The 20547-nt window shown below is 44.9% G+C and overlaps 1 protein-coding gene across 1 annotated transcript; it reads right to left on the minus strand.

Annotated features, from left to right (window-relative positions):
• Positions 1-679: 679 nt before the first annotated feature.
• Positions 680-12455, minus strand: Lrrc55 (leucine rich repeat containing 55). The gene is made up of 3 exons (XM_070032318.1): positions 12045-12455; positions 9646-11150; positions 680-5566 (listed from the first exon to the last, which is right to left on the minus strand). The coding sequence occupies exons 2-3, from the start codon at positions 10358-10360 to the stop codon at positions 5331-5333; spliced, it is 951 nt and encodes a 316-aa protein (XP_069888419.1). The 5' UTR covers positions 10361-11150; positions 12045-12455; the 3' UTR covers positions 680-5330.
• Positions 12456-20547: the final 8092 nt, after the last annotated feature.

Raw genomic sequence — 20547 nt, forward strand, 5'->3', positions numbered from 1 at the left:
GAGGTAAGTATTGGATAAATAGTCCAATAAAGAAATCTTTATTCTGTTGAGATTTTGTGACCCGTTGCCGTCACAATTAACCTACCTTGACTGATGCAATCATCAAAAGGAACACAACAGAACACACAGAATTTGTTGGATTTCCCTAATGCCCTTTGATTTTCTCTCACCTTCTACTCTACCTTCAGATTCTGCATTCATAGATTTAGCTAACTCAGGGCAAAAAATATTTACAATTAATTGTTTCTGGACTGCACATGTGCTGATCTTTATTTTTTGAATGAGGATTCCTTAAAGAATATAGTATACCAATTAGTTACATGGCATTTACATTGCATAAGGTGTTGTAAGTAATCTAGAGGACTGAAAGTATAAGAGAGGATATGTCTAGTTTATATGTAAGAATCTATCTAGGAGATCTGATTATAATGAGGGATGTTCTCTATTTATCAGAAATGTCTGTATGCCTTTTAGCAGCCTTACTCAGTGAGTACAGTATTTGTCTGTAGCCTGTGGCAACTGGAATTAAGAGGAATACAGGATTTTTTTTCTCTCTTGGTGGAAGGAACCACTTCCTACTTAGATCTATTTCCTGCTTGGATTGACTTCCTGCCCAGAGCCACTTCCTACTTAAACTCTGCTGCTATTGTACTTACAGATGAGATCAGGTACCTTCAAGGTAGTATGGCCGTAAACTCACAGTACTTATATAAGTATGCTTGCCATTCTGTAGGAAACAGTCAGAAGACCTAGATAATTTAGAATCCTTTTCCTCCTTTATTAATCTATGATAACACAGACTGAACTTAGACCAGTGATGTCCTTGTCCATCCTCTACATCAGATGCTGGGTTTACCTATATGCCTGAGCTTGTGGCAAATACTGGCAAATACTCCATAGTGATGCTAATTAGATTGGCACACCCACTTGCCTTGGCATGTTTTATGGATGACCCAAATTGCAAACACCAACATGTTTAAAACATATGCTTTCTGCTTTGTGTAATTTCAGATTACCAAAATATGCCTACATATAGACTCTCAAATATTCTTTTTTGCCTGGCTGAAAGAAATATGCTTCTGCAATGTGTCTTTAACTCCCACACATGCCCCTCCGTAGCTGGCACATCTCCTAATTATTTCTATCTACTCCCTCCCCATAGACCTTTTTGTGTGTATATTTTGGCACACATTCTTTCGGTTCTCCCTACTTCCTTTCTGCCTCTCTTTCTTTCTCTGCCTCCCTCCTGTTCCCTCCTCTTCACAACTCTTTAGAAAATTTGTTAAACTATACACTCTTTATTATTAATGTACATTTATGAAAAATTCTTCACAGTTACAAAAGTGCATGGTTATAAAATCATCTCCATACAAAGGTTGGCATCTTCTCTTGAACCCCTCTCCCTCCCTCCCCCTCCCACCACCAGGCATTCAGTGCTTTGCAAAACAGTGCTTTGAAAATGAAGAGTTCTATGGGTCCCAACTCTCCAGTACAAATGGTAGCAAACATGAAGGTGATTTGTGATTAGCCACTCCCCTTCCCCAACTGCTCTTTGACTTCCTTCTAGGGTGAAGAGTAGAGAAATTTCTCTAGCTTTTTGGGGGAGATGATCTTTTAAGGAATGAGTAAAGGTGTTGTCTTTTGTTCTACCATTGGAAAAACTGTCAGCAAAGAAAGCTGTAGAGAAAATGGAATTGTTGGAACTCCTTGAGAACTGAAGAGGAATGCCTGTGTCTGTTCAGATTTCAGATATCTAGTTGCTTGAAAGAGGTCATGAAATGCTATCACATTTCTGGTGACCTAGTTCTTCAAGGTCTCCTGGGGAATTATGGTAAGAATGAAGAAGGAGGAGGAGGAGGAAGAAGAGGAGGAGGAGGAGGAGAAGAAGAAAAGAAGAAGAAGAAGAAGAAAAAATAATAATGAGTTTTAGGGTATCCAGAGTGGAGTGGTGCAGATGTGGGATCTTTTTCTAAGGAATCTTTTTTTGCATCAGATTTTGATCATGATAGTTCTGTTGATTAAACGTTGATATCTTCAGACCCAACATGAAGGAAACATCGGTGATGAGGGTAAATCTTTGAGTCGTAGAAAAGGAGAGAGGCAAGCAAAGGAAGTCAGGTTCTCATTAACAGGCTTCTGCCTCAGAGTTTTCTCCTTTTGTATTTTCTACACAGCCAGACCCATCCAAGCCTAGTGGGTTTCCATCTGGATATGTTAAAGAATGCAGTAGTCTGATGGCTAAGTGGATGGTGTCAGGTAACTGGACTCTAATCCCACAGAGATATTTTCTCCCCAAGTCACAAGATAACCAGCACAAACAGAACCTCACAGACAGACACATAGAGATATCCCATCACATCTGTGTTAGCCAGTGCTGAACAACTCGATAAAACCTTGAAAGAACAATGGTTAGTGGTCACCAGAGAAATGAGAAGAATCACAACCAGGATTGCCAGCTTATTTCTAGAAATTTCATTCTAACAGTCTGAACAAGATGGTGGTGGTATGGTGGTGGATGAGTTTGTCGCTAGTAGGGAGGTTCAATGTCTCCCTCACTATACTTGAGGTAACTGGAGGACCTTCTAGTAGCTAGAGAAAGTTTTTTCTTTAAAGGCCATGTATCCTCCTCAAAATGTCACCATGAGTGGAGATCAAATTGTCCCACTTGAAAGAAGGCTTGATCTCAAGGGGACATTTGGCATCTTGTCTAGTTCTAGTTCTATGCACAAAAAGAGAATAGGTACATATCTTAAAATATATTAGTTACAATTCAACAAACGAGTCCCCAGGAGATTATTATAGATGAGCATAGTGTTCCTCTATAGGTAGTTAAACTATTCAGTCAGGACTATTATTTCTAAAAGTTCTTTCCCCCAAACTTTAGGCTGTCAGCTTGATTGGTAGGAAGTGGCTGGAGGCCATTACCCTTAGACACAATGAAAGGAGAAAGCAGGTATTTAGTTGTGTGTCAGATGTCACAGGGGCAGGGACTTGGCCCACATGGCCTGGGGACACAAAATTAGTTCAAGTTTCTGAGGGAGTGTTTAGTAGATTAGTTCAGGGAAGATGAGTGAGGGAAGACTTTGTACAGGATTTCATAGTCTCCTTCCTTCATTTCATGTTTATCTGGAGGATGGGGGTGATGGATGCTTGCTGGGGCTGGGGGGGGTAAGAGAAGAAAAGTCCCTCTTTTCATTCTCACCCTGGCCAGCCCTGACAGTGCCTTAGGTCTTCCAGCCCCTGTGGAGGTAGGAGTGGACCTCACTCCTCACTGCTTCCCAAGGATTTTATTAATTATGATTACTATTATTGTATATGACAGCTGCCACTGGCCACAAGTTTGGATGCTTTATATATACACTGCATCTCCATTTCAGAGGCTGTATAACTTGGGCTGCTCTGAACACATCTCCATGCACAGCTGGGTTCTATGTCTTTTGTTTAGATGATCTATTAGCATGTGCATGATGGCTGAATTCTAGAGTCCTTCTACTCACTCCTCCAAGGTATTCTGTTCCCCAGGCTTCCGGGGAAAGAGAACCACAATGGAGTTAAGTGAATTTTACTACTCTAGTCACACTTGGGTTGTTACTTCAAGCACAAGTCAGACTCAGTCCTGAACTTCTACTTTCCTATCTATAAACCAGCCTTTCTGATGTTTGGATTAGTGTCCCACATGAGGTTATAAAAAGCCAAGGAGATGGATACAAAAGCACTTCCCAAACTAGTGCTAAAGCAGACAGGGAAGGTGAGGAAGCAGATGAAACTATGGTAAAGAGGATGATGATGACGATAATTGTGCTTTACATGTAGTTACTTGGTTATTGACTGATTAGATGCGAGTTCCCTGAATGGTTCTGCTTGTTACCTCCTTTTCTGGAGTCGGTCCAGATAACCTTGGATAAAGTTATGCAGCTCTCTACATACAACTGCAAAATAGGAACAATAAACACCACTAGGCAGTGTTGCTGTAAGCATTGAAATATATGAGTCGGTAGATATAGTCGCACCCAGAAGAGTGCTTGGCCCTTATCAGCAACTCCATCAGCACTACTTGGATTTGAATTGATAGAGTTTGTCATGTTCCCCACTGGAACATCACCGTTGAGGGGGCAGTAGAAACAGTGAAGACTTGATTGTGATCATCAAATGGCATGTTGACTTTTCCACCTCTCTGAACCTGAATTGCCTCTTCTGCAAAATAGCCACCAGAACATTCCCCTCAAAAGATTGCTGTGTATGTAGAGGGGATTGTCTGTGGAGAGAGCACAGAGCCTGCCATGGCAGGGGCTCCTGAATTAATAGCTCTGCCACCCTTATTCTTAAATAAGTGTGTTGCTTAGAAGAAAACGAATACCCTCCTGTGGTCGATCGTGATGGTGGTAGCTATGTTCTTCTGCCATGGATCTGTAGCCCACAGTACGTGTTCCTGGTGAGATCCTTTGGTGTGAGCACCGTGTCAAGAACAGTCACATCATTGGGGTCCCATGATTTCAGGATTCTTCCTGCTCTGTTGTGGGGGGTGGGGAAGGGTAGAGTACCTGCCTTCCTCTTCTAAAGCCAAGGCTTAAGTGAGAGGCGGAAGACAAGGGTAGGAGGAAGGGCAGTGAAGGTGTCCATCTGATCAGCCTGCTCCCTGGACCTCGCCTGCAGGTCACAGCTGGGGAATTCTGTATGTGGGGGTAGTCAGTGGGAGAGGGGGGGGTCTCACCTCAGAGCTGGTGGTAGGAGGAGGCCAAAGGGACTGGCAGGGAGGCATTCTCATTCCCAGGAGGCAATGGTTGGCAGTAGGGAGGGCTTAGAGACTGGGTATCATAGGGAAAGGTTTGGTCCTATGCCAGACCCCCTCGCAGTCAGTTCTCAACACACCATACATGTTGTGGCCTCTGTCATTTGCTTTTGTCCAACCTTCTTGGTCTATTTGACACAGGAAACCTTTTTATTTATTTATTTTTTTGATGACCCAGCTCACCAGTCCCTCCACTCTGTTTATTTAGTTTTTTAATTCTTGATGACTTCTTTTCTGGGCTCCCAGGACTACGTGCTCAGACCAATGGTCGTCAAGGGGTCAGGATGGACTTCCTGTCCTCTACTAGAAGCAGGCACCTTGAGTGCAAGGGAATAGTTGGATTTATCCCATTCCCCAGTTTCTAAGGGCACAGTGCCTGACCCCCCAGTGGACAGATGCTCACACAAAGTTAGTGTCCCGACCTTGTTTGAGCCACGATGGAGGTGCCGAGGTGCCGTGGAACCAGGGTGGGCAGCCAGGGTGGGTTTCCGATGGTTATCAGCGATGGCAATGCAGCATGGAGGGATGAGAGGTACCGGTATCAAATCTCCTCTTCTTCACTGGCCTTGCTCCAGCGATGACAGCAGTTGGCGGTGATGCCCAGGAGGAAGTTGGTAGCCACAGAAGCAATGGAGACCACGAAGCCCACAAAGGCGATGAAGAGGTAATCGTCCAGGGTCAGAGTCAGGTGGCAGGCCTTGAAACTCTCCTCGGTGAGTGAGAAGAGAGGGGCCCCCTCAACTTCAGGGGGTCCTCGACACTCAGCTAGCTGAGAATCTGCAACACAGAACATGGGCAGGGTTGAGCAAAATGGAATGGAGAAGACCCACCCCTACTCCTTATTGGGTTTCCTCCATACACTGCCAGTTTACTTATCTTCTTCTGTCTCCTCAAGGACACTTAAGGCATTTTTATACCTGTCTTTATAGGTGTGAAAAAAAATTACTGCTCAGAGAGCTTAGTAATTTGCCAAAACTCCTGTGGTAGAGTCTCAGGCATTTTTTTTTTTGTGGGGGCACTGTTGTCTTTTCCAGTAGTTTCTTACTAGTTCAGGGCTTATGACTCTAAGCCCTCTCCACACACTCAGTGGAGTGAGTGCTCCCTTCAAGCCTGAAGGCCAGTGTTCTCACTCTCAGCTCAACACCTTCCATTTTAATTAATGAATGAATTAATTAGCTGTAGGGTGAAAGTCAGGATCCTCACTGTGGGCTCCAAGGATAATCCCCCAGCTCTTTCATTCTGCCTCTTCTTTATCTTGCTCCAGCCATACAAGCCTCTGATCTCCCATGACCCCAAGCCATCTCCTTTTAGCAGGGAGAGGGTGCTTTTCCACTTGCTCCTGATGAACGGGCTTTTCCCCTTGGTATCTGCACATCTCATCTCCTTTGGGGTTTTGCTTGATATCATCTTATTAGTGGGGCATTCTCTTATGATTCTGTATAAAATAACACCCCATTTCTCCTTTCCCCAGGGGGACAATTCCATTATTTAAACAACAGCTCTATCATTTTTCTCCCATGGTATTTATCATTGCCTGACAGCTCGTCTTTTGTGCATTTTCTCCTCCTTGAAGATAAGCTTCTATCATTGTACTCTCAGCAGCAGAAGAGTGTAATATCCAGAGCAGGTGTACAATGAAACCTTGTTTTTTGTTTTTGTCTGTCACGGGGCCTGAACTCTGGGTCTAGGTGCTGTCCCTCAGCTCTTCAGCTTAAGGCTAGCACTCTACCATTTAAGCCATAGTGCCACTTCCGGCTTTTTCTGTTTAGGTGGTGCTGAGGAATCGAAACCATGGCCTCATGCATGCAAGGCAAGCGTACTACCACGGAGCCACCTTCCCAACCCACAATGAAGCCTTGTTAAGTGAATACGGGACACTGAGTCCAAAGCCCTAGGTCTGTCTACTACCCAGGAGTCCCTCTGCTAACCTATGGGGCTTTTCCAGACACAGAGAATAGGTCAAGGCAATGGATTCTGCAGCTATAATCCTGGGTCAAGTTTTCATCTCTCACTAGTTGTGTGAAGGGGGCTGTTCCTTTTCTGGGTTGCTGTCTTCTCCAGAATTTCCCTTTCCCTCTTAAGTTCACCTCTTTAGGGGCCTGGTGGTTGTCAGTAGTCGGATCTGACTCTGCCTTGCAGTTAGGAGTGGAGTGTGGGAACAGTTCTGCCATGTGGGGCTGGGCACTGGCTTCAGAGCCAGCTGGACCTTTGTTCAAGCCATAAATGTTAATTGAGTTTTTACCCTGGGAAAGTCTTGTGTGTGTGTGTGTGTGTGTGTGTGTGTGTGTGTGTTTCTGTGTCTTATGTTCTGCCTCTATAAGAAGAGCAAAAATCCAATTTAAATTTCCTAAGAGTCAGTGTGAAGTTTTTTTTTTAAAATTATGGAGTATTTAAATTAAGGGTATATAAAAGTCAAGTACTCATTATATGATTCTTGAGGGCAGAGAAGAAAATGGATGGACTTCAGTTGATCTTTTTGACAAATGGATGCGTATCTTCATTCTCAGAAATGGGAGGTCAGGTTTGAGCTGAGGAGAAGACAAGTTCTAGATTAAATTGTCCCTCTAGGTTATTGGCACTGGACTTGAGTCCCCTGGCTGGGCCAGGATTACATCTGGAGTTGACCTGCAGGAAGCACTCCTCTAGAAACAGAAAAGATGCTCAGCTCCAAAGTCTATTGGGCACCTAAGCAGAGTACACAGACAGGTAAGGACTTGCTGGGAGCAGTCAGCAGGACACACGGGATGCAAGGCGGGACACGGGATGCAAGGCCGGAAGCTGGGTGGGGAGAGGGCTGACAAAGCTCTCAGTAAGTCAGAGTGTAGCCTAGTAGTATCCTTTAGTTCTTCTTGTCTGAATCCTTCTTCAAAAAAACACAAAGACAACTGAGAATCCCACAAAGAAAAATGGGAAGAAGTAATGGGGTGAAAAAAAAAGACCTAAAAGGGACCACATCACTTGACGATGTCTACATTGGCAAGGGTTTGTCTCCATGAGGAATGGTGGTCAGTGTGCCATGGGACAGACCTGCTGTAGGGAGGAACTGGGGACCTGCTTGCCTCTTACGATGGGTCTGTGGATGGCCTTTGTCCCTTTCAGGAGCTCTGGTCCCTAAACTGCCCTGCTGTGTGGGGCTGTGCTGTTACGATCATGGACAACTCCCTTGCCTGCTGGGAGCCTAGGCCTCTGCAGGGGAGCAGGGATTTTTAGAGCTTCCCAAAAGAAGAGGAGTCCCTCTGTGAACTTGAGCTAAGCACCCAAAGGCCCTTTCTGTCACTGGTGACAGGAGAGAGGGAAGACGTAGTCTGCAGAGGCTGGGCTGGGGGGGAGCTTACTTCAGGCAGCCACCTCCTCCTGCCCCCCAGCATTGTCCCATCTCAGTCCCCAGCTATTTCAGTCCCGGAGAACTTCCTCCCACAGCTCTGTGGAAACACTGGAATCGTGACCCACAGGCCCCCTCATACTATTTTGGTCTAGGGCTCCCCACTCAGTCATCCTCTCTTTCCTACCTCATTCAACACTATTTTTTTTTCTTCTGAGCAGACAGAGTCCAGGGATGGGATCCTAGTGACTACTATTATTCTGAGGCTGGGAGCATGTGTTAGGTGTAGTCACATGGGAGAGCTGGCGGCTGAGGCCACTGCTGAACTTTGCTGGCCTCTGGGTCAGGCTTCGACACCCAGGGTGAGGTCCGGATCCATCAAACCAGTGTGACTCCATTAGGCCTCCATTCCACTCTCCATCTGGGATTGGCGGATTGAATCGCTACATCTCAGCTCTCTTTCTCAGTTTCCCATCCAAGAACACAGCTTGAGGACTCTGATGAGGCCCTCTGGGCAGACCACAACTTGGACTGTTAGTCCAGAGCCTGACTCTTGAGGGTGTATAGCCAGACTTCCAAGGTTCCAGTCCTGACTTAATCAGTACCTGAGTGACTTTGGGCAAAACACGCCACCTCTCTGTTCCCTGTTTTCCTCTTACAGAGAGCAGGGGAGTTCTTGTGAGGGTAAGATAAACAAAAGTACAAAATAAACTTCGAATAAGGCCTGGCAGATAGTACGTATTAAAATAAATAGTGTTATTCATTACCATGTCTTCAAAGGAATTCAAAAGGAGCCTGGTAGTGCAGAACAAATGCGGAGAAGTCAATGAACCTGAGCTATAGCTAAAGCTCTACTGCTTTGTACATGAGATGACTCTGGAAGAGCCTTTTCCTTATTCTCAATCTCAGTTCCCCCCTACCGCCCCCAGTAAAATGGGAATGATAAAAAGTGGATTCAATGAGATAAATGCATGCCAAGTTCTTAGGTGTGAGAAAGCTTTCCTACTTCCTCCCTGGCTACTTCAGGGAGGAAAGTCCGTAAGTCTCCTCTCTCCAACAAACTCCCCCAAAGTTGGAAGTCTGGTAGAACAGTAACCTTGAGCAAAAATTCTCAGGAACAAGGCTCAGGCTCTGAGTTCAAGTCCCTGGGACCAGCACCAAAAAAAAAAAAAATCAACTCATGTTTGTTGATTGAAAGAATAGATGTAGGGGCTGAGAATGTGGCTCAGAGGTAGAATGCTTGCCTAGCATGCATGAAGCCCTGGGTTCAATTCCTCAGTACCACATAAACAGGAAAGAGCCAGAAGTGGTGCTGTGGCTCAAGTGGTAAAGTGCTAGGCTTGAGCAAAAGAAGCTCAGGGACAGTGTCCAGGCCCTGAGTTCAAGCCCCAGGACTGGCAAAGAAAAGAAAGAAAAAATAAAAGAACAGATGTACAAAATGGGACACCTAGAGGTCTCACTTTCTTCGGGAATCTATGCTTTAGGAATTCCTCCCCTTGTAACCCCCCACCCCCGTCCAGCCATGCCCTCTTACCCGCTGTACAGCGCTGGATTCGGTTTCGCAGCCATTTCAGCAGCGGCTCCATGGTGCAGCCACATACCCAGGGATTGCCCCCGATCTGCAGCGTCACCAATCCAGGCAGGTCCTCCAAGGCCTCCAGGCTGAGAAAGGCCAGGCCTCCATAGCTGAGGTCCAGATCCCGGAGCTGCACAAGGCCCTGGAAGGCCCGGGGGTGTACTCTACGCAGCCACGGGTTGTGACTCAGGTCGATGTGCACCAGCCCATGGGCCTCCTGGAACATGTCAGCCGGCACATGGCTCAGGTTGTTGTAGCTCAGATCCAGGTGTGCCAGACGCTTGGCATGCAGGAAGAGGCCAGGGGGCAGCTCCATCAAGGAATTGTTGCGCAGGTCCAGCACTTGGAGCTCCATGTAGCAGGTGAGGTAGCCTGGCGGTACAGCTGTGATGCGGTTGTGGGCCAGGCTGAGGTTGCGGGTGTCCATCGGCAGGTCTGGGGGCACAGAGAATAACCTCTGGCCACTGCAGTCCACCACTTGGTTGTGGCAGGTACAAAGGACCGGGCAGCTGGTACCTGCCTCCAAATGCACAACACCAGCGGCCAAAAGGAGAGAGATTAATAGCATGGCTGGGTGGAAGGGCCCAGGCCAGGGAAGCTGGGCCCAGGTGTCACCCATCTTGGGCAGCCGGCAACAGCAGTGCTGAAGGGAGCCCATCAGGGCTGGGTCCATGGGTCCAACAGTCAGGGCACCGGGAGGCAGTTACATCAGAGGCCTGAGTCCCGGAGGTGTGGCTGCTAAGCATGGAGTGTTTCGGCTCAAGCTTTTCCTGGAGCCTCTAAAGCACCAAAGGGCATCTTGAAGAGCCACAGGAAGTCTCTTCTGTTTTGGACCCTAGAGGGAGGCCTAGAAATCCAGTGGAGATCTCCCAGGGTATGAAAAGATGATCAAAACTTGAGAAAGGAAGGAGCAGAGGATGAGGCTGGAACAGATGCCAGCAGGTCCTGAAAGGGACCCTGCAGGTCATGTGTGCCCTGCTAACCCATGCCTTCTGGATGCTTCCTCTTGGCACTGAGAGGTAGGAGGGAGGGGGCAAGGGGGATGAAAGGTGGCCTTTAAAGGTCCTGGCAGTTCTTCTCAGAAAGTTTACACTCTGCCCCAGGTGTGAGACTGAAAAGCATTCAAGGTCTCAGAGGCCATTTTCCCTGATGGCCCAGTGGTCTTGAGTTCAGGGAGGCCCTGGGTGGGAATTTGGGAAAAGGAGCCTGGGAGCAAGTAGGTCTCCATGAGTATTTCTCAGTCTCGGCGGATACAGTAATCCCCAGGGATGCTCATGGCTCCCCAGGAAGAAGAAAGAGCACCCCCAAGTGACTTGCCACTATTGGGGGGCCACCGCAGCTGGAAAATGTTCTGAGTCTAGGAGGTACAGGACGAAGGTCAGCTAGGAAAGCCTTGGCCACTTCTCTGAGTCGCTTCTCCCTCAGGGAGCTTGCGTATTTAGCAGGTGGGGGCTGAACTCACTCTGTCAACAAGGAAAGCACTCAGGAAGAGAGAGCCAGGACCCTCCACATACATCCCTGTCCCCCTTAGCCAGATCCCTCATTCCACCTCACTCATTCCCTTTTCTTCCTCTCTTCCTCCTGTGTCTTATTGGACCCCATGCCAACGACAAAGTTCTCTGTTTCCTGTTTTACAGGAGGACCACGTTGGGCTCGGAGCCCAGCCTGATGCCGCTGTCACGGTGAACAATGATGAACCCCACCTGACCTGCAGCCAGCCTCCTCCCTGGTTGCTGTCCTCAGCAGGATGTTTCTGCAGATGCCCGTAGCTCCGTCCTCATCAGCGCTAAACACCCCACCCTCAACTGAGACCCCTGAAGAAAAACCTGAATTCATACTCTGATTGTCTGCACACCGCTTTCAAACACTTTCAGCACCTCTCTCTCACACATACACACAAGTTCACACTTCCCCATTTTTTCTCCTTCCCTCTCTACACACACTTTTATAGAGCCCCCTTCCCACCCCCGCCCCATGTGCCCCCACCATCTCCCCCCCTCCCACTGCCCCCGCCCAATCCCAACATCCATTTTCACAAAACACTCTACTCTCCAGCTCCCTGCCCCCAGCTCCAGCCCACACCCACACTTGGTCAGGCAACGGTAGCATATTCAGAGCCTTGCCCCCTGGCCATTTGACACCCTCTGTGGTTATAGCTTCTTCCTTATCCACTGGCTGTCCTTACTTGTCCTCCCCCCACCCCTTTCTCCAGCATTGATTCTCTTCCCACCCTCTCTCCCCATTGCTTCCAGCCGGCTTCCTAGGAAATCACCCCATGGCCTCTTTATTCAGATTTGTTTTTTCTAAGCCCTAAGGTCTCCCACTACCCTCCCACAGGCCCTCAGGAGCCTACTCACTCGGTTCCAAGGACACAGCCATCAATCTGCCGCAGACTCGGGCTCTCCCACTCTCATTCTGGAATCCCGCTTGCTTGCTTGCTTGCTGGCTGGCTGGCTGGTTCTCTGGCTGCTTGCTTCAGAACCGATTGCCTACTGGGATCTTCCTCCTCCCCCGGCTGTTTCTGCTTCTGTGGTTCCTGGATCCCAGACTAGCATCTTCTGTGGTTTTCCTGTCCAGGGGTCCCTGTGTACCCAGAATGGAGAATGTAAGAAAGGATGCTTAGAAGAAAGTTCACAGAATCGAAATGCTTCTTTCTGAAACTGCTGGTGCTGAGGCTGCTGGGTGTGTGGCTTCCGCCAGAGCCACCTCTTCCCCTCCCTTCTTTTTTCCTCTCTCTCTCTCTCTCTCCCCTCCTTGTATCCCTCCTCCCTCCCCTATCTTTTTTGTGCTCCCCCCTTTTTTTCCTCGAGGTCCAGGTAATGACGTTTCACTGTCTCTTAGCAACTGCCTCCACATCTCTGAGCAACAGGAGAACTGGCTATAGACCCCACCAAGATGAAAGAGGAGAGAAAAAAGTACTCAGCTGAACTCACAGTCAGCCACAGGATCCTAGTGATAGTGGGAAGGGAAGAAAGGGAGAGGAGGAGAGGCAACCCTGAACAGAGAGAGGGAAGAGCAGACAGGTGACGGTAAAAGGGTCTATCTGGCAGGAGAGCTTGGAGTAGGAATCTCAGATGCGGGGAGAGGGGGTACATTTAAAGGAATCAGATCCTAGAGGGACACTAGAGAGGGTTAGAATAGAGAGAAAGTGTTCGTGGATGGAGGCAGGGGGAGAAACAAAATAAAGAAGGGAGTGTTGAAGGTATGAATGAGGATGGAGAAAAAAATTCATGTACACGGTGCTCCATGTTTGTTGGGGCTTCTCTCTTCAGACACTGAATCACATTTATGACTGGCCACATCCCGTGTGGATCTCAGCCAGCGTGTTTTGGTCTCTAGTACCAGGTGGCAGGTTAAAGCTTGTTAGGGTCCATTCTAGGTGAGAGCCCTTCTTCTCTGTTCTTTGTCCCCAAGTCCTGATGCCACAAGCTGTCTGGGGCTAGTAGCTTTGCTTGGAGCCAACCAACTTCCCCTTGGCTTTGGATCTGAGAATCCTTGGGATACAAAGGGCCAGCCGCCTGGGGCTCTGCAGACACTTGGATGGGTCTGTAGGGCACTAGAAGTGGACAGCAAAGCCTTGTCCTTTCTTCTTTCTTTGCGGGCCCCAGGGGTTCTCTCTGATGTCTTATTCCCTTCACGCATCCTGTGTCCAATTCCTCCTACACACCCAGACTGACTTCATATGAGGGTGAAATTTTCACATATTTTTTCTCATTGACCTATTGAACAAATTAATTACTGTCCTGTGTTTAAATCTTTGGCTTGACTAGTTGGTTTGATCAAAGAGCTGGCTAATTTTCTTTTTCAAAAAATTACCTCCTTCCCTTTTTTCCCCCTCCCCTCTTCCATCTCTCTCTTCTCTCTCTACCTCTCTTTCTTTCTTGAAATAGGGTCTTGCTATGTAATCAAGGCTGGCCTAGAACTCATGATTCTTCTGACTCCACTTCCCAAACACTGGGATTACTGGCTTCATTTCCTTTTTAAAATTAAAGGCTCCTTTGTTCATTCCCTGTGTATGGAGAAATTGGCCAGGTGGTAGGTTTATTGGTGCTGAGAACGTGGGTATGGGCAAGTCCCCCATGTAGCTGACATTGGCTTTGGGTTTTCAATCAGCTGACCTGGACTTTATGTATTTAAGTAATACTGTAGGTCTTTGGAGGAGCCAAGAGTATCATCCTAGAAGACAAGTGTGAATTTATACAGGTTCTGAGTACTTCCTATATGCCCAAGATGGTTGGCATTGTTCTTCTGAATGTGGTTGTAGAAAGTTAGTTTCCCTGGGTGCTCTATATCACATACATTTGGAATTGCTTATGTCCTAGAGGGTCTAGCCCAGCGTAACATGGTAGACATTTCAGATATGACTGAATCTATGTAGATAAATGTAATTTACCTCCCCCCTACCCCCAGTGTGTGTGTGTGTGTGTGTGTGTGTGTGTGTGTGTGTGTGTGTGTGTGTGTGTGTGTGTGTACTGGGGCTTGGACTCAGGGTTTGGATGCTGGTACTATGGCTTAAACTCAGGGCCAGAGTGCTGACTCTTAGCACTCTACTACTTGACCAATGGCTCCACTTTTCATTTTTCTACTGGTAAATTGGAGACAAAAGTCTCATGGAATTTTCTGCTAGAACCCTAATCCTCAGACCTCAGCTTCCTGAGTAGCTAGGATGACAGGCACGAACCACTTGTACCCAGCTCTCTCGTTCTCTTAAAAGAAGGCAATGGTTGTCTAATCTCACTTATGAGGTGAGAGAAAAAAAATCAAATTAAGAACTCATTGAAACAAGCAATCCAACTGTAGGACTGTTGGCCCCACGAAAGCAAAACTAGCATCTTCTATTAACTTAAAAAAATGCCAGAAAACAGAATTGTCTCACCTAAGAGAATAATGGAAGGTAATTATGACAAGCCAGGAGGTATTTAGCACAATTCAACATTCAATACTGACTACAAACAAATACAAAAAAAATGGAGCCTTCCTTTCCCCCCTTCAATATGTCATGAAGTTTCAATTCATATCTATAACAGTAATAGACTAAAAGGAAATACTGGTGACAGTGTCCTTAAAAACTAGGATCTAGTCAAGAATGTCTGCATTTGAAACTTCACATTTTCGACCTGTGAATGAGGGTTCATCATAATAACTGCACTTCGCTAGGTAATTTCATGTACATGAGTCATTACTATAATAAAGCACTTAGAGCAATACACAGCACTTCAGATGGTTTTGTTAGCTGAACAAATAAAATAAAAACCAAGAATGGGGTAAAAATGCTGAAGTCGTTATGTAGCAAGGCAAACAAATAAATTGCACACAACTGAGAAAGGAAGAAAGGAAAATACCACATTTGCTGATGATCCGCGTGTATTCTCCTGCAAGAGGAGTTACAAAGCCTGCAGGAAACACTACTTCAGGGACATAATGATTGTACATACTATCTTCTATAAAAGCCAAGTCCAATGAGGTGAAGATATTTGAAATGACTTTTTAGTTTTAATCATTCTATGACTCATTCAGGGATTCTCTGAATCCCAAAGTGGTGTTTCGTGGCAGACTGTGCACCATGAGAAAACAATGGTTGTTCTCAAATCAGTTTGAGAAGCAGTATGTTAAATGAGAGGAGAGAAACTTATTCATTGGAAGATTTTTCAGAAGAAGGTTTCTCATTTGTGATGTACAAATGTACGCCACAAGTGAGAGCTTTTGGGAGGGGGGGAGGGACAAAGGAGATAGAACAACTAATATTTTCTAAGCTTAATGTAGATCTATATTTTCTTCCTACCTTTCTTCCCTCTCCTTTTGATCTGCCCTTCTAAATGCAAGAGGCCTTGGTAGGCAAGTGCTCTACCATTAGAGCCACATCATCCTTAGCCATTTTCCTTTTCCTTTTCTTTTTCTTTTTTGGTTTGGTTTTCAAATAGGGTGCTGTGTTTTTGCTTGGGATGGCCTTGGACAAACCAAGATTCTCTTAATGCAACTTCCTAATCATTGGGGTTGTGGATGTGTTGTGCCACCATGCCTGGTTTGTTTTTGGAAGGGTCTTGCTAACATTTTGCTTGGAATGACTTCAAAGTGTGATCCTCCTGTCTCCATTTTCGGAATTGCTGGGATTATAGCCATGTGCCACAGTGGCTAACTTCCTTTTCTTCTCTTCTTGTCTCTTTTCTTTTTCTTCTCCTCTTCTCTTTCTCATTCTTCTGTTTTAGGTTTTGAGACAGGGTCTTCTATGTAGCTCAGGTTGGCTTCAAACTCAAGATCCTTCTACCTCAGCTTTCTGAATTCTGAAATACAGATGTGTACCACTGTGCCCTACTTCCTCCTCTTCCTTCTTTTCTTGGTAATACTGGGGTTTGAACTCAGAGCCTTATACTATTAGACTGGTGCTCTACCATTTGAGCCATACTTCCAGCCCTGTCTTTAAAAAATATACAGTCAGAAAAAGTATTAATGTTTTATTACTAAAAATTAACCATATGTGGATTGTTACACATTTTCATTATTACTAATATACAAAAATGTTATCTAAAAATGCTTTCTGAAGGCTAAGGACATCAGCCCTGGTTTTTGCTAGTTATTTTTGAGATAGAGTTGCTGGAGTTTTTTTGGGGGCTTGGGCTATCCTCTGAGTAGCTAGAATTAAAGGCCACAGTACATGGTATTTGTCATAACTAATAATATTAGGAACAGTTTTCAGTGGCACATCACTTGGTAAATATTGAACGAAAAGTTTATTAAAGACTATTCCTTGCTTAAATATATATGTCAATCACGGGGCCTGAACTTTGGGCCTGGGCCCTGTCCCTCAGCTCTTCAGCTCAAGGCGAGTGCTCTACCACTTAATCCACAGCGCCACTTCTGAATTTCTGGAGGTTTATTAGAGATAAGAGTCTCATGGATTTTCCTGCCCAGGCTGATTTTGAACTGTGATCCTCAGATCTCACTAGCAATTGGCTTTTATAGTGGCAACACACACACACACACACACACACACACACATATTGATAACAGAAGACCCAGGTTGAGGTGGAGACACTGGGTATTGCATGCTTCCCTTAGCAAAGTAATTTTTGTCTTGCACAGGAGACTTGTGGTGGAAGTGGTTGAATTTTGGGCCCCAACAAAGTGACAAAATGACAAATTATGACATATCACAGCTACAGAAATTGTGGACCATTAGGAATTTACTCTATTGGGAAAATACATAGAAATCAAAGAGCTGTAGCATAATGAAATGAGTTAAAAATCATTTTCATTATTATGATCTTCTGAATTGATGGTAAATTAGTTGTAACAATGACAGAAAACCTTTCAATACATGATAATTAATTTAATCTACCACATGAAGAAATTTATTCAGGGGAAATGATGAAAGCTTAGTCGAATGAAAAGAACCAGGGAGAAATGGAAAGCCAATCTCTCTTATTGCTGGGAAGGTTTAAAAATAGAAGAGTAGGCTCTTTTTACATTATCATCACATAATGAAGCATTTAGCAGGTTCTGGTGACCTAGAGGTGAAAGTCATGTGGAAAGAGATGGCCAAGGACATAGAAAGAGACTCATAAGATGGTGACGATGATCATGATGAGGAGGAGAGATGATTAAAAATGGTGATAGGAGATTTACTTAAGGATTAAAAACCACATCACAAGCAGAAAAGTACTTGATGGCATTATCAGTACTAGTATTCTGCAAAAGAATCATGGGATGCATCTTGCTTTCAGCAAGTGATTCTCACCATCAGAAGGCAGAGCACGAACTGTGGGAAAGAAGATAGCAACACAAAATAATCTGAGAGGAAGAAATGTAAATCAGATAATCAGCTGCCTACTTTGGTATTTCTACCTTGTAAAACTTCCAGGTGGACTAAAGAAAGAAAGAAAGAAACACTAACAGAATACAAACCAAGTTGAGAAGACAGAAGTACATTTATCTTGGCTGTTGTGAGAAGGAATCCTTTTGTATATTGAGTATATATCTCTGAGTCCCTTTGTACATAGTCTCAAGGGACAAGATAGCCTCTTGTCAAATATATGAAATGAAAAGACAAGAAGGGCCTGGAGCGGGTGATTCACACCTGTCTAGTTACTTGAGATCTGAAAATCATGGTTTGAAGCCAGCTGGTGAAGAAAAGTCCATGGGATTCCTATCTCCAGTTAGCCAGTGACAAAGCTGGAAGTGGAGTTGTGGCTCAAGTAGTAGAGTGCTGGTCTTGAATTAAAAAGCCAAGTAAGCAAGTGTGTGAGACCAGGAGTTCAAGCAACAAACAAGCACAAAAAATGAACAACCTGCCCCCAAGATTTTACTGGATAAAAGGTGACAAAACTAGAAGGAAAGAAAATGAATGGAAAAATAAATTAGATATACAAACAGTTTGGAAGAATACAACATATATTAAGAAACGGCACAAACATAATTCTCACAAATTGATATACTGTATAATTGTTGAGCAGAAGTGGAGGGGGATGGGATGAACAAATGCAGTCTTGGTACTCGGTAAACAGTACACAGAAAATAAATTATGCAACTTGTGGGTAGAGATGGGAGGGGGAAACTGGGGAAAAGAAAAGGAAGAGGTGACAATGTCCAAAAAGAAATGTCCTCAGTTCCTGACTTAGGAAACAGTAACCCTTCCGTATATCACCTTATGAATAACAATAAAATTATATTATATAATTGTTCAAATACAAATATAGAAATTAGAACATGTGGTCCCTTGTAAACAGAAAGAATAATGAACCCCCTAAATGCCCACATTTGAGTGCTTTTAAGCTGGAGCATGAGATGTCATAGATGTGATTGAAAACAGGATCCCTAGTGAGAAGACTGTTTAGACTATCTAAGAGAGTATACGAGGTGATGGTGAAGAGCCTTTAAAGGGGAAGGGGGAGGAAGAAGGGCCAGGGAAGCAGAGTGAAAGATGGAAGCAGAGGTTGAAGTTTCTACATTACTGGCTTTATAAATGGAGGAAGAGGCAGTATCAAGGAAGTTTTCACCTGAGACTTTAAGGAGGAATGTGTAGCCTTGGTGACCCTCTTGGGGAGCAGGGCACTGCTTTGATCTCTAGAACTGTGAGGTAGTACATTTATTTAGTCCACTACCTTTATGGTGATTTGTTACAAGAAATTAAAATAGTCCCCAACACGTTCACCATTCCTAAGTGCATTTGAGGAAAATCTGTGACGATGATGAGACATTGCGCCTGTGATCAGGTTACTGATCAAATTAACTTCATGCTAATCAAAAGGCAGTCTATTCACATGAGCCTTACTTGAAAGAGAATTTGACATCAATTCGTCTCCATCACAGCAATAAAAATCAAACACAAATGCTTAGTGTGAGCTTGTGTGATCTTTTTTTATTCCTTTGTCCCTCCCTTCCCTCCCTCCCTCCCTCCCTCCCTCCCTCCCTCCCTCCCTCCCTCCCTCCCTTCCTTCCTTCCTTCCTTCCTTCCTTCCTTCCTTCCTTCCTTCTTTTCTTCTTCTCTTTCATGTATGTCAGTACTGTGAACTTGGGGCCTCTTGTTTTTGCTTTGGCTTTTCTCTCAAGGCTGGCTCTCTACCACTTGAGCCAAGTTACATTTCTAGCTTTTGCTGGTTAACTAGAGATAAGAGTCTCTTGGACACCAGGTGCCGGTGGCTCATGCCTGTAATCCTAGCTACTCAGGAGGCTGAGATCTGAGGATTGTGGTTCAAAGCCAGCCCAGGCAGGAAAGTCTATGAGACTCTTATCTCCAATAAAAACTACTAGAAAACCGGAAGTGTCACTGTGGCTCAAGCGGTAGAGCACTCTCCTTGAGTTGAAGAGCGTAGGTATGGTGCCCAAGCCCAGAGTTCAAGCCCCACGACCGACCAAAAAAAAGAAAGTCTCTTGGATTTGTCTGTCCAGGCTGGCTTTGAACCCCAGTCTTCAAATCTTAACCTTCTGAGTAGTTACAATTACAAGCATAAGCCACACTAGCACTTACATACAAGAAGAGATATTATATAACTACATACAACTATGTGGGCTCTGGATTTGGGGTTCAGGTACATAAATACTTCTTGAAGCTTTGGAATTTGGCTCAGGCACACTTAGGAAATTAGTTATTCTTTTGGCTAGGCATCTAGTAAAAAATTCATTCATTCGAACTATTCTTAGCAGAAATATTGATGATAATGACAAAAGGAGGAAATAATATGAAAGCCTAGAATTCAGCAACAGAGGGTGCTAAGCAAATATCTTATTAATATAAAAGAAATATCACAAAAATTGTGGCATCCTGATGAGTGATATTATATGAAAACATGGAGAGCCACGATAACAAAATATTGAAGAGCTACAATTAACTCATAGTTCTGTTAACACCCTCTGGCCCAGTGCCCAGACTTAGCCTCTCTGCTCAATTTCCTTATCTCTAAAATGGGCATGGTCTTGAGGTATACCTCCCAGGACCAGGGGAAGATGTGAGGGAGGTAATATTTGGATTTGTAGAGGAGTTCTGTGTCTTTTGTAACAGCTCAATGTACTGTTTTTTTTACTGTTGCCAGTATCACAGTGCCTTGACATGAAGCCAATTGAGTGGTTTCTATCTCCTGAAAATCTCTTGGTTTATTGTGAGAGTCATTTTTACATGGTGGTGGTAGGGGAATGTAACAGTGGCTATGAGCAAGGACCTTGGGCAATATACTACTATTACTACTACTACTACTAACAACAAGAACAACAACTACTACTACTACAACTAACAACAACCACAACACAGTAATAGCAATAATATTGGTTGCAGTGCTAACTAAATGATCCATATAAACATTTAGCACTTATTATTATCTTCATCATCATCATTATTATTCTTTTGAGGGGCAGTTCGTGGAACTATAC

Source organism: Dipodomys merriami, unplaced genomic scaffold, assembly GCF_024711535.1.
Source record: "Dipodomys merriami isolate MVZ:Mamm:240054 unplaced genomic scaffold, mDipMer1.0.p SCAF_21, whole genome shotgun sequence".
NCBI classification, from domain to species: domain Eukaryota; kingdom Metazoa; phylum Chordata; class Mammalia; order Rodentia; family Heteromyidae; genus Dipodomys; species Dipodomys merriami.